Source organism: Uranotaenia lowii, chromosome 2, assembly GCF_029784155.1.
Source record: "Uranotaenia lowii strain MFRU-FL chromosome 2, ASM2978415v1, whole genome shotgun sequence".
NCBI classification, from domain to species: domain Eukaryota; kingdom Metazoa; phylum Arthropoda; class Insecta; order Diptera; family Culicidae; genus Uranotaenia; species Uranotaenia lowii.
In genome coordinates this window covers 323587043-323602333 of record NC_073692.1, presented here as the reverse complement: position 1 = coordinate 323602333, position 15291 = coordinate 323587043, and the positions used below count along the sequence as shown (strand labels likewise).

At 31.9% G+C, this 15291-nt stretch overlaps 1 protein-coding gene across 1 annotated transcript; it reads left to right on the top strand.

Moving 5' to 3' along the window:
- Positions 1-398: 398 nt before the first annotated feature.
- LOC129742928 (sarcoplasmic reticulum histidine-rich calcium-binding protein-like) lies at positions 399-14394 on the top strand. Its single transcript, XM_055734865.1, has 2 exons — positions 399-793; positions 13728-14394. Exons 1-2 carry the CDS (start codon positions 399-401, stop codon positions 14392-14394), a joined length of 1062 nt encoding a protein of 353 aa, XP_055590840.1.
- The last annotated feature ends 897 nt before the right edge of the window (positions 14395-15291 follow it).

Sequence of the window (15291 nt, the reverse complement as noted above, 5' to 3'; positions counted from 1 at the left end):
AAGCTCTGTTAAACGCATTTGTTGTTGTTGATTGAATCAACCAACGACATCAACGCTTTTACACGCAGTAGTAAGGGCGAAATGTTGACACTTTCTTCATCGCTCTAATGTTCCGAATGAATGAATTTTGTTTTTTTCTTTTCTTGCAGTTCTGTGCTCCCTATTAATCTGAAAGGTGTAGTGGAAAATATAATTTGACAATCCAAAGCGGCAACTGAAAAGCGACTCTGAAACCCGACTGACTTATACAACGAAAATTGGCTACCTAAAATGAGAATGAAGGTTTAGATATTATAAATTTCGATTGCAGTTGTCAGTTCAGGTACATTCGATTTCGGTTGCTGATCGTGAAAACATCAAATAAAATTGCTTCGTCAAGTGTTGATAAATTTCGCAAAATGGGGCTCAAGGAACTATTAGTGCTAAGTGTTGGACTGTGGTGTGCATTTGGTTATGAGTTCCCGGGAATATTTGATCCAAACCCGTTTATCCCAAGACTGGCACCGGAAGTGGTACGAGTGACTTCAACGGTCTATCATGGACCCGTAGGATCAAAATCGAACAGTGCTGAGGGTGGAAGTGAAGGGGATATGGGGTATGTGAGGTCACATCGGGAGAAAGGAACGGGAGGATTTATACAGCGAGAGTCATTTCATCGAAAAGATGGTAATGATTATGGCCGCGAAAGGCAGGAAGGATTTGGTGAATCCAAAGACGAAGGAAATTACTCCAAGGAAAATGCTTCACCTTTGAAGGCGAAGAAACGAAACTACGAAGTCACAGAGGAACACAGGTTAGTTCGAAACTGTATAAACTAGATCAGAGGATACCTGAAATTTGTATTATTTTCTATTTTATATTCTAAGAACAATATTGCTTTTAGATAAGATTGATGTTGGGACATTTTACGTTATTGGGAAAAATGAAATTTTTTATCTAAGTGCCGAATGATTAATAATTGCATTTAAAGTTCAAAATGTGTTGTACTCCGAAAAGTTATCGTTGAAACAAGCAGAATGATGAAAAAAATCTACTCGTAGGTTACTACTTTTCGACATTGCTTTTGGACACAAAATGCACCCCTTTTTTTTCAAAATCATACTGTGTTACTAAAAATAGATTGAGTCCATAATCATAAGAAAATTATTGAAAAATAAGCCATTTAGCTTAGCTTAGCTTAGCTTGATTGACTACTCACATCCACCTGAATCAGTGAACCCCAAATGCTCTGTTACTATTTGAAAAAAAAGATCTTCATACAAATGGTTTTTCCTTATTTAATTGTTGATTAGTGGTATGATTGTTCATCTTTTATTGTTTGAAAATAAATGCATTTCGAATACCATGATCGCAGGCGTGGCTCAGTGGAACGAATTCCACATCGCCAATGGTTGCTACTCCGTGATTGACCGAGGCCACCAATTTTGTTCAAAGGTCAAATGAAAGGTGTCTGGGACTGACAGCACATTCACAATGCCCAAAACTGATGCTTTCTCTTTAATCATCAATAACGGCGCCGGCCACGTCCTAGTAGTCAAAAGATAGTTTGGAAATGAGAGAAAGGGATTAAAGAAATAATTCGTGCTTTAGGACCGAGGTCACCTCTGCATCCTAGCAAATAATGTTTTGGGAGTGTGGGTTAAAGAATATGATCAGGAAACACTTTTGACCAGTGCGATCTAGTAATCCAAGAAAATCTGCTAAAACTGAAATCCTAATTTATTGCCTAATTGTTTGCATTTACCTCACTTTTTTACATAGGTATTTTGTTAATCAAAATATTCAAAACAAATATTTATTTTCAAGGATTTCCTAAAAATATCTCGTATTTCTCATCAATTAAAAGGGCCATTATAAAAGAAATGTCTAATCGCTAAAATTCTTTAAAAGCCTTAATTTTTCAACTACTGTTCAACACATATTTGACTTTTTTTCTTGACTGTGTGAGCTTACTAATTTATTTCTCCAAAATTAATGAATTTGTAGGTACATATACTAATCACTCTCAACATGTCATGGAAATCTTTTTATTTTTCAATAAGCAAATCTGAACAAAAAAATGTTGTTAGCAAATATATGGTGAATATTTTGGAAATGGTAAAATTATGCATTTAAATGTGAAGACTATTGATTCCAAATATTTTAATGTGATGTTTTTCGATTTGTAGGTTTAATCAGCTCTGAGAACTCAATTTTCTTGTGAAAAAAACTTATTTTAAAAGGTTTCGATAAAATTTCAACGATAATAAAAACAATTATTTTTCATTTTTGTTTTGTTATATTGATTTTTGTCAAAGTTGTTAGTCCTATCTTCTTTTCTACAATCTCATGCAAAAAGCAAATTACTTTTAAATAAAATCTTAAAAATGGTTAACCCTACTATCAACTATGATCTACTCAAAACAAAAATAGGAATTAACGATAATAATATGCTAGGATGAATTTGCTAAGTTGGATCTCATTGGAATTTTTATAAAGAGGCAAAGTAAGAGCCAATTTGGATAAAAAAACAACACATTTGAAAGAACGCTTTTAAGAAATGGATCTTTAACAGACAACAGAAACAAGATCCGGCTGTGGCCCAGACACATTGAAAGAAAAAAACGCTAGACCAAAATTGTTAATCCAAATCCATCAAAAGTCTTGTGCCCATGCACCTCTACTAAGGCTCGCCAGCGTTCAAGTAATGAAAATATATAAAAAGAGATACTTAGCTTCGATGTGTCGGTACTCCATTCCAAATTTCCAATTTTTATTCATCCAGCTGAATGTACTGCTCCATTGTTTTGGTTGCCTTTCTTCGCTTTGCCTGTTCCTGTAGATCCCGGTCCATTGTAAATAATCACCGAAGTCGTTAAAAGACTTTATAATTTTTCAATTTGAAATTTTCACCATTTTGACAATCGAAAAAAAACGCTTCCTTTCAACTCTACCCTTATTGAAAAATAAGCCATTTAACTGGAAAAAGTATTGAAAGGTCTGGAGCAAAACGCTGAACATATAGGGGAGAATGAGGTTACTTGATCCCTGGGGATACTTGATTCCTCAACTATATCTCTTAACTGGAATGTCTTACATGGATGGAATTTACCAAAATATTGGCAAATAGAACCAAATAACAAAACTGTTTATTAAAAAGAATTTTATGAATGATTGCACTTTATTTGAAAAATCTAACAAAATATGACTTTAAGATCTTTTTCATCATGTTGCCCACTCGAAAAACTGATAAAAAAAGTTTATTCCAATATGTCAATTGTTACTCGTTAGAATATAATCTGAACTATTTATGCCATATTTTCAAAGCAATAGTGAAACTTAAATTCCATTTTATTAGAAAAAGTTTTGCAAATGTATGTTATGGGTTCGATTGGTCCCTTGAGTCCAAAAAGATATATTTTTCTTCTGAATGGATATTGGTCAACTCGAAATTATTGAAATTTTTCCAACGACTTGTAAATATCCAATAATTTTCTGATAAAAAAGGACACAAAGAAGTGCTTTTATTCGAAAATCAGGAAATTACGCCTTAAGTTAGATTTTAGAGTAGCGTGGTTTGTGATATAGCTCAGTTGGCAAGTCAGTTGCTTTCTGAGCCGATGTCCGTGAGTTCGCGCCCAAGGGTAAACATCGATAATAGTTGTACCGGATAAGTTTTTCAATGACTGTCCGCCAACTGCATCGTTATTATAAGTCACGAATGAAGTAAAGATATTATAACGGCTATAATCTAAACAAAAGAAAAAAAAATTGGAATAGGGTAAGTGAGCCCTATTTTGGCATGGTCCTTATCTTGGCATGCCAACATGCCTTTTTATGTTTTTCAGGTCCAAATTGAGCTAAAAAATTTTGAATATATTTTAATTGCGAAGAGAATAATTTGTTTCAAATCTGCGCATACCGAGTTTTTTAATTGTTTGTACCGTATTAAAGTAGTTAATTTTTTTCTATCTCCATCCGAGGCAATTATGTTGGAAACCACCGTATGAAAATCAGAAGAACTCACCTTTCTAGTGCAACTGTTAAAATCACATGCGATTTCAAACGCGGGCATTCAAATGAAAAATTTGCAATAAATACTCATGTCTCAGGTTAAACTCGGCAAAAAATAAAAAAATACTAGAAAGACAAAAAAATGATTATTTATTTAGGTTTTGAATAAAAATTTTAAACTAATTTTGTTCCTTTTCTTGGCATGCAACTTCAATCGAAATACACCACCAGTGTTGGAAGCTGGAAAAAATACATGTTCATTAAAGACGCATTTTTGGGCTGATGTTTTCCCTAAAAATTCATTTAAAACTACGCACAAATATTTTTCTACTAATTGGGTTGTATGATAAGATCGTTTCTATCAACTTAAGCTTCGAAATAGGTTGGAGAACATAAGTGATTCGACTAACTAAAAGTCATATCCAAGCATTTTAAATGCAAAAATCGCTATTTGGGAACCATGAATTGAAGGTACATTGGTATGCGTGCCAACAGCATTTGCATTGCAGTCTGCCGAACAGAGACCACGTGGTCTCCTACAGAACACAGTGGTTTGAAATAAAAAAAAAACACTTAGCATTAAGCAACTCAGAAGATTTAAGATGTTTTTCTTATCAAAAACTGTTAGACCGATGGAATTTATGACTTTAGTATATAAAATACATAATTAATTGAGTTTTGGGATCGTTTTCTATTGCTTGAAAACCATATACTCAGATTTAATTTTTCGGATTTTTGTTCTAGTTTTTTTTTCTTGGAAACAGAAGTTGGAAGTTCAGGAAAATATAGTTTCCAATTATTCCTTAAAATATTAGATGTGAGTCGAATTAAAAAATGTTTTAGCAAGGTTTACATTCTAACATCTATTTGGCGTGTTAAACCACTGCGCAACGCCCCGGGCATTCGAGATGGCTCTTGCTAGAAGCTCATAATCTCGGCTAACAAATTTAAAAGGGCAAAATTTTAAAAATAACATTCAAAGAATTTTTCAATTTCTTACTTTATGAAGCCAAACTGAAATGAAGATAGTTGTTTGGTAGTGAAAATAACCCTAATAATCTTATGGTCTATAAAAAATCAAAAGAAATAATTTAAACAATGATTTATAAATGACAACACATCATGATGCACAAAACCATAGAAATGTCGTAAATGAATCTGTCACATCCTGAATTTGTCCAGTTAGCATTCAACTCAGAAAATTCTCCAAAAAAAAAAATGAGAAAATCTAAGCAATTTTTTCAATATTTGGAAAAATCTAATCGATGAGAAAAGTTCAAAATAAGATATTTCAATTCAACGTTACAATACCACTTTCACAACAACCATGTTCAAGTCGTTTTTTTTAATAACTCGTTTATTTGACACGGCTCAAACTTTTCAGTATTACTCCCGTTCAAGTCGTATTTGATTTTTGTTTTGATGAAATTGGCTCAACAAACTTCGCAAAAATGATGAACTGTGAAATCTTTTAAAAAAAAGGAATGTGTAATGAGGAATGTGAATCAATCGGTTCCAGATAAGGATATTTTACCTCAATATACTGGCAGCTGGACCACACCAACTTTTTTTTTAAACTCTACGTTGAAAACCTGGACTAGTCTAGATAAGCCCATGTCATCTGAAATACTTTTCCTAGATTGATTGGCTTTATTCAGATTTTATGAGTCCTTCATAAGTAACTTATTGTATACATATTGGAGAAATTTTTTGAAGGGTCTAGTTTAAAAAGTTTGCTTACAAAATATGTTAGTTTAGATTTCATCAAAGGGATTTAATGTTCATAAAGAAGAGAAAGTTCAAAGCACTCGCGGACATAATTCGTTTCTGAATCGGTCCCTCTGATGAAGATTTGGTTGTCATTCATAAACCAATGATTCTTGTTCGTACACCAATATTCTCAAACAACCTGAGGTGTTTATAATCATCACTTAGCTTAAATGAGTAAAAAGTTTTAAGTTTTAAAAATTAAAAAAAAATTGCGGAAATTCTGGACTTCCGACTTTTTGAAATGAAAGCTTATTTTGTGCTTCACTTCCAACCAAATTTTATCAATGTTTTCGAAAGCCTTTTTGTTGTATGAGTGAAGCCCGGTGTTCCATCGTCGCATAGAACTTTACGCTCAGCTGACGTCATTCTGTCAGTGGCCTCATATTCAGAATAGCCAACGATTCCATTAACTGTCAATTGAGCATTGTTGGTAAAGATCTATTGCACATTGCTGGTGGCCAAGAATCGGATCATCGAAACGGCAAACAATTGGTACGGCGGCCAAGTAATTGGAGCACCGCAGTGAATTCTTTGCATACATTTTGCTCACATTGCTGAAAGTTCCATAGAGAAAACATATTTTTGTTGAACTCTAAGCAAGTTAGCAAGTAAATTCTTCAAAGGATGTTCTATGGTGCACTTAACAGGAAGGTTGGAATCTCGAAAAAAAAGGTAAACCTTGCCTTAGGTGCCAAGGTCGGGTACATTTACCCTAGTAGACAAAATTTTAGATTTTTTTCTGTCTGAAAATTATAAACTGTGAAACGAAAACTAAAACCGTATTTGTTTATGCCGAGTGTTGCACTGGTGCACCACTAGGTGCTGTCAAACTGTTTGTTTATTCGGACAGGGTTGCACTGGTTTTGACCTGGTGTTGCACTGCCATCGGGCGGTGTTGTCCCGAAAATTTTGTCAGTGTGGCGAGAGCGTGTGAGTGAGTGAGGTAGCAATACACTGGTGACGATTTGTGTTTGTTTTTAATCGGGTACGGGGAACACTGAACGAGGGGAGAAAACAAATACGGTAAAATATGACCAAAAATGTCAATGGAACTTTTATCTTTAGATTTTGCATGATTTTTTTTTCCAAAGCTTAAGGAACCCTGATTGTAGGATCATGTCTCCTTCAATAAAGGATCATGTTTCCTTTAACTTTCAGAATTTTACTTTTTTTTAGTCTGACGAAAACGCTTCTAGTTTATCGACGGGTTTATGTATCGATCTAACTTTTGCAGCATATAAACTTGAAATTAAACGCTGTTTGAAAATGCAAAAGACGGCGAGCTACAATTTTTTTCCCATGAAGATATGATGAAAATAATAAAAAAAAAGATCCAATATCCCCATTCTTCCCTACAAATGTATGTTGTACACTAAACCGCTGCACAAACTGACTTTTTCCGTATCACCAAGTACCAGAATAAAATTTGAGATGATTTGGTTGATTCCTGAATTATCGCAACGTGTTTCAATTTTGTATGAAAATTTGTTCGGAAGTATAAAGTTTTGCATATTAAATCATCCAGCAAATTCAAATAAGCTTGAAATGAAATTTGTCTGTAGTCATTGGTTTGGGCTGTTCTTAAGCATCATATTTTCCCAACATGAGATAGAGCTATGAATTATATGAAAAAAGGTGATATCCATTTCAAAATAAAAAATTTAAATCTATTGAAAAGTGTTCAAAAATGGCAGGATTTGCTTGCTAGAGTGTTCAATAATTTCCTGAAATGTTTTTGCCAAGGTTAAATAAGTCATCAAGTTCATTGGCTGTGCAAAGCAGATATATGCGATTTTTATTTCATCCTCGGATTGAAGAGCTTTCAAATATGCAGTCAAAAATGTTTAAATAATAAAATACATTTATAAAAAAACAATTGAACAACATCGATTTTTTTTCTGGTGTTCACATGAAACGTACGGCAAGAATCAATATTCTGTATATTTTTCTGAACACTTCTAGTAAATCTCTGGTGATTTTTGAATGAACATTTTTGTTTTCCCATACATCTTTTCATACAAAGTTAAAACTCGTTGAGCTTATTTAGAACTTAATGAATCGCTTCCAGAATTTATAATGCTTTTTTCAGTAGTCAAAACAATAAAAAAAAAAGTCATGAAAAGTGCAATAATATATAAATACAAAATTTCCATACAAAGCTTGCAGCGATCTTATGTACATATATGTAGCAAAGTTGCCGAAATCACAGAAAAATCTGTGTTATCAAAGAAATTTGAGCTAAATTTCGCTACAGAATCTGTGTCACAAATTTTGTGCAGATTTCCAAAATAATAAATTTATAAGTCACTTTCGACTTTTGATTTCTGACTCTCATTCTTGAAAAATGAAAACGAGGTAATGTAAACAGATTTTTTTTAATAAAATTGTAAGTATTTTCCAATTTGTTGATGTTTCACATGATTTCCCAAAGAACTTCAAAAAAAAAATAGCATCATAGAAAACCATCCCAAAATTTAAGGTTCAAATTACAGAATTCGAGATTTTTTTGTCAAAAACACAGATATTTTTCAGCGACCTCGGTATGTAGATCTATCATCTTTTTCGTTTATTGAGAAATTATCGGTATCTACTCAATTATCTGTGCTTATTTTTAAACTTTGTAAATATGGTCGATTCTGAAGGGACAACATGGTTACTAAAATATTAGTTTAAGGGTTTTATCAAAAACTAAATTCAGTAGAATTCATTTGATCTGCGCCTTTTGGTGTTCAATTTTACGCAGATACCAATAAAAGCAAATTTTTTTTTACTCGATGCATTATTATTATCAAACCAGGGAATTAATATTTTTTTTTTATCATTTAAAATATAATATCATGATTAAATTCCTCTGAATACAATTTTTTAAATCCAAATCTAGATCATAAATAAAACAAATCCCTAAAAAAATTTAATTTGTGAGTTTGAGGGACTTTTGATTGACAATCAATATTATAAGTATACGAAATCCAGCATCTTAGATTCCATATGAAAATTTTCATCTTGATATTTTTATCTATTTTGTAAAGTTCATCAACAAGTTGAAACTGAATTTCAATTCTGAACATCAATGATATCTGAATGTTCAAAAGTGTTCAAATTACACGATTTTTTAATTAGAAAAAAAAATTTCACAATCAAAATAAATAATGTGTTTTCAAAATATTCTCCATAGAATCCGGAAAAAAACCTGACCGTGCTCTCGAAATCAGTTTTTGACTGAATCCGAAGTTTTGGTTGAATTTTTTTGTAAATTTAATTTATGATTTTTTTGAATTCATTTGAAATCAGAAGTTTGAATTTTAATTCACTTTATATTGTTTAACTCTAATCTCATTTAAAATGTAATGTTATAACTAAAAACTACAAATAAAAAAATTTGGAAATTTTTTTTGTTGAATTCTTTAGACATATTCCACCCTGACGAGAAATCGCTTGCGTGAAATTCACTTGCAAATGTAAAAAATTATAGAAAACGGTCGAAAATTTAATTTTCTTTCAAAATGAGTATAATTTAGTCATTAAAAAATTTGAGTTGTTTTTGTTGTGAGCGATTACTTTTGTGACGGATTAACGCTAAAATTGACCATTTTTGACTTCAGTACATACAACCAGGGCCATAGGAAGAACCGTCTCATGGAAGGGTGGGGGGAGGGGGGGTTTGCTGACTGATTTTCTCCTATGATTTTTTGCCCAACAGTCTAAGAATATTAAAAATTAAAACAAATTTGTTTGTTACTACATGGTTATTCATTTTTAAGTACGCATTAATAGTTTTTGTATTAAATCGTTTTAAATAAAATGAAACCTTAAGAAACAAAATATGGAATTTGCTTTCATCGATGGTTAAAATCTTTGAATTTACCAGATTCTTGGTAGATCAAACGTATTCGATTTGAGCTGTAATCGTATTCGAGGTAGCCTTCAATTTGTTGAAAAAAAAATTCTATACTTAAATCGTACAAGCCCAATTTCCGAACTCTTTTGCAAATTCCAAGGTCCTAACCTTTGATAAAAAAAAAAACCAAAAAACTAAAAAATAAAATTTTTCGGATCAAATTTGCCAACCAAATTTATGATTTAAGTCTTTAATTTGGCTTTAAAATACTGCATTATTAAAAATGTTAAACAATGCACAGAGAAAATAAAGAATTTTGTGCAGATTTTTAAGGTACCAGGCACATGTTTCTTTAACAGCAAATATTTTTCATAAAGAATTAATTCCATAATGAAAATCCTGTGGATGATGTTTTTAAAATAAAATTTGCGATTTTTTGTATGAATCAAAACTTTGAAAAATAACTCAAATTCTACCTACTTTATATTTGGGATTTTCAGCTAAATTGTTTGTATAAACTAAATTTGATTAAAAAATTAAAATCTGGTGATACAGTTTACAAACTAATTTTTAAGTTCATGTTTTTTTGAATTCCTCAACAATTTAATGTGGATTGAAAACTCATTTACAATCTTAATCTTTTTCTGAATTTCGAATCTAAACTCTGAACCTGAATTCGAAAATTGAACTTTGAATCTATTTTCGAATTCCTATACGATTTCTGAAATGCACATAAAGTACGATTTGCGAATCTTCATTCCTGTTAAAAATAAAAAGCGCCAAGTTTGAGGGCGCTTATTAATGAATCTATTATTTTCTGGTTCTGGTTCATTTTTAATTCATTATTTCAAATATTTATTTTTCATCAATATTGTGAAGCTTAATTAAAATGTGGATTTCAAATGATGAATCTGAATCTGAGTTTGAAATTTTTAATCGCTATTTCGAAGCCTTGAATGTTTAAATTTTGGTAAGTATTCATTTTCAGAACTTCAAATTTGAATATAAAACAAAATTCTTCTTTTTTTCATATTCGGAAAACTTTTGTCAACATTTTGAAAATGCATATGATTTTCGAAAAACATGATTTAAATTTGATATGAAATGCAAAACCAAGTTTGAACAAGGATTTCAAAGCTACATTTGATTTACATTTTTTTTATGATTATTTGAATAGAAAATCAAAAATCCAGAACAATAAAAACGAAAATGTGTAGAAATACAACCATGGTTATGGGAATATGCAACCAGAACCTCCGAAAAAATTTATTGAAAATTTAATATTCAGACCTGAATAGGGCTTGTGATATAGCTCAGTTGGCAGGTTTGTTGTCTCCTGAGCCGATGCCCGCGAGTTCGAACTAAAGAGCAAACATCGAACACAGTTGTACCGGATAAGATTTTCAATAACGATCCGCCAACTGCAACGTTGATAAAGTCACGAATGCCATAATGATGGTAAAACGACTTTAATCGAAACAAACAAAAAAAAAGACCTGAATTTCTATAAATAAGTGAAAAATTTTTGAAATACTGTAGTAGAATTTTGACCTTGAGATGAATTTTTGAAGTTTTGACATTAGTTTTTTAGTCTAAATTGTTACTCTTGAAAAACTATGCTCTTTGATCGTAATTTGATTGTGAATTTAAATTTTAAGTTAAGAGTAGAAAACCTCGCTTGCTTTTATGGACCGTCATGGAGGGGGGGGGGGGGGGGGGGGAGTGTAACCCCCAAAACCCCCCCTCGTTCCTACGGCCATGCATACAACTTTTATTTCCTGTTCTCTCTTTTGAAATAGGATATCGGTGTCTTCAAATAAGTGGTTGGAAAAACATTTATCAACAATTTAATGTTCAGAGCTTCTCAATTAAACAATATAGAATGGAGTAATGCTTATGTTGTGACGTGAATTCTCTTACTTTAAACAGAACAGAAAAGTTGAATGAATTCACGTCATGAAGTTTACTAGCGTTTAGTTTAATAGCGTCATGAAGTGGACTCAAGTTATTCTGAACCATCCTTTGGAACCTTCAAATTTTAAGTGCACTTTCAAAAGTGATATTTCATTATGCCAAATTTAAAATCATAAATTTTCAGTATCTTTTCTTTCATTTATTCCTTAAGTTGATTGGCACCTTAATAGAAAAATATTGAGGGATCATACTTAATAATTAATACTATTTCTTACAGTCTTCATCTTATTAAAAAAATCAACTTATTTATGTTCAGTTTGTAAAAATTCGATCATCTAGATGGTCAAAACAGCTTTTATAGCATATTTCCTTTATAAAATTTTACAAACAGTTAAATTTCGTGACGATGTAACTCAGCTAGATTCACATCAATTTCTATAAAATTTTGTATTTTATAATCATTTAATCATTTTCAAAAAATATCTTATTATTTTGTCAATAAAGAATAAAAATCACTTTTGAGCGGTACAAACGCGTGGAATGTGTCTTTAGCTATTTTTGATGACAAGATACTTTTAAGGTTTCCCGATCAGGAGGGAAAAACAAAATTCTATCAAAATGAGATATTTTGATACTTATTTTTTTCTATCTAAATGAGTTATAATTCAGTACTCGTAGGATGTTAAAATATCTCAAATTATATAAAAAAATCTATACGATCATAGCTAAATTATATCAGTTTTTGATATGCTCCTATCAAGATTATATCTGGTTCAGATAGCATAGTTTGATATTGGACAGAACAAATTATATCAAAATTATAACTTATCAAGATATGAGTGCTTCAAGAAAATTTTCTAGTGGAAGGTCAATAAACCACATTATTTGTAAAACCATGCCCCATTTTTAGTTTCCCAAAAATTTAATTCAATTTTATGAATCTGTTGAGCGAAACTCGTTAATGTAAGGTTTGAGCCGTTGACTTCGATGTCCGTGTTTCAGAAAAAGTTGTACGTATATCAAAATAAGATATAATCATTTTATTTTAGGACAATCCGAAAAAAAATCTTGATCATTGAATATGAGCTCAACTTCATTCAAGTTTGTCAATCAGAATAAGATATAATTCAGATTAGAGAAACTTAAAATCGAAATTTTGGAGTACTTAATTATAACTGAATCAGATGTAAATATCTTGGTGAGATACGTTTGAGTTATTATTTTGATATGCTCTTCTGATCGGGTTGGCTTCAGCTCTGAATAGCGATTACCTTTGAATCATATCAAATTTGATAAGAAATTTGAAAGTTTAAGTCAAAAATACTTTTATTGGTTTCCATGGACTATTTCAGGGGGAGGGGGGCGGTTGGTTTGAGACCAACTTTTGACAAAGCTTCGATAGATTGTTCAGTTTTATCCCGGTATTTTTCGAATATACAGATAGTTTATTTAAAAAAAAAATTAAAAGGTTCTTACCCTGCCAAGTTACTCGGAATTCGTTAAAAAAACTCAAACTTCGCTGAAACTATTCACTACATTTGCAAAAATCAAACAAAAATTAAAATTTTTATTTTGTTTTTTTTTGTCCAAACATATTTTTTTCTGAGCATATTTCAACAAAACACATATACACATTTTTCAATATTGCTACAAAATCTGCTGATGTGTTTTGATGAAAATATTTTTCAAGTGTTTGTTTTAATTTTTAATCATTTTTATGAGAAAGGATTATCCTGAATGTTGCCCGGCTTTTTGGTTAAAAGTTTGGAAATCAAAAGCTCGGAAATATAAAATATACCTAGATTTTGCAGGTTTTCCATTAAAAATCTGTTCTGGATTTTTTCCACACACAACTTTTTTCTCATTAGGTATTTGTATGAAAACCTGAAGTTTCCTTAAAATTTAAAATTCATCTAGATTTTAGAATCAAATGAAGATGAACTCTTTTTCGGTTTTCTCCATTATACTGCCAATAGAAATGTTACACTTCGCTTTTTATAACTTTTCATTGAAATTATTTCATCTTGTTCGACGGTGAATTTAAAATGCTTATTCAAAAACTTTACCAAAATTTCAATATAAACATTGTTTTTTTTATTTCCAGATGTGTATCTAAAAATATTCATCCCGTATAAATTTTCCCTATTAAAGTTCTCATCCTGAAATTCTGTACATTTACTAAACACGCCTTTTCCTTATTTTCTCATTTCAGTGACGATCATGCCAACCCCAACCTACACACAAAATACGGAGTAACGCCAACAAAACCCATGAGAAAACCTACCGCTCCTGCTCCTGCCAAACCCTCGACAACAACATCGGCCGCTCCAAAGAGAACAACGCACAGAAACAACCACAACGGATACGAAACTGTCATCTACCACTCCCAGGAAAATGACGACACCGGAAGGGGATGGCAGGTTGGTCCGAAGTTTGGAGCTGGAGGCAAGGATCACCGATGGAGCAAGGAGGTCACTGAAAGAGAACACGATGAAGATGACGAAGGAAACAGCGGAAGAGAGGAGGAAGAGGAAGATGACGGTGAAGATCACAATGAGGTTCGTTCCGATTTTGGAGATAATTACGATCGTTACAGGTACGGTAATGATTTTGAGAAGAACTTCCGGGGACACGGTGGAGAGGATCGTGACTCGAAGAGGCGTCAAGGTTATGGAGGGACCAATAAACGAAAAAGCTTCAAGAACTTTGGCAGGAACAATCAAGATTATGACGATGAAGTAGATAAAGATGAAATTGATGAGTCAGCTAATGAAGATCGATACCATGGAGGGGCCGATGATGATGATGACGATTATGAAGGCGATATCAAAAGGCAGTATCAATACACCAGTGAGGCCGATTATGATGCTCAACGGTAGTCGTGACTTCAATCTTCAACCAGAAGTTTTTAAAACTTGCTTCAGTTCTAAAATAAATGGGAAGTTACAATATTTGAAAACCTAGAGTTGTAAAACACAATTAAAGGTGAATATCAAATTTGTTCCTACATATCTTCTTATAAATATTCTTGTGTGAGTGATTGTTATAAGTGTTACAAATTGTAAGAGTTAAAATTTACATGAAAGAAAAAAAAACAAATAAAAGTAAACATGAATCAGAAAATAAAATTTAGTGTTTATAATTACTTTTTAAATATAAGTGTTAAAACTATGTTAACCGAGTTCGAAAGCACTGGTATTATTTCTGAAAGAAAGCTTTTGTACTAAAAGCTCTAAAAAGCTTCTCCTAATAAAGCTTCCAATATTCTCCCCTACGCGATCACAACTTTTTTCTGCTTTGCTATAGCATTTTCAATGTTTTGATTCTCTATGTTGACTTGCTGGCCCCCGGATCAAACACTACCTTCTGTTAAAGCTTAGTTCTTTTAGAAATGGGACAGTTACGAATGCGTGAATCTCAAAAACCATTTGTTTGACCGATATACTATCTATGAAGGAAATAAAGGTAATTTTATGATAATTCATGAAAAAATTTGAAAAAAAAATTCATCGTTTTTTGTAAGAAATTTCTTTACTTTATTCTATGTACCTCCTATCGGCCTGCGCACACTTTTTTCAGTCATGATTTTGATCAGTTTTTCAAACTTTTACTTCGTCTAATCTGTATTTTGGGTAGCTGCCTCCTCCTCCTTTAATTTCTACTACTTTTTGGTCCAATACTTCTCTTTTCAAAGAAACTGAGGGCAATTCAGTGGATACTGTTTCGAAATTAACAAAACTTGATTATTTTTGAGCCCCTTTAAAGCGTTTTTAATG

What these genes read in the sequence shown, in the direction of transcription:
- LOC129742928 (XM_055734865.1), top strand. Translation starts at nt 399, where the DNA reads ATGGGGCTCAAGGAACTATTAGTGCTAAGTGTTGGACTGTGGTGTGCA. An exon ending in GAAGTCACAGAGGAACACAG is followed by an intron (nt 794 to 13,727) that starts GTTAGTTCGAAA and finishes TTCTCATTTCAG; the next exon opens with TGACGATCATGCCAACCCCA.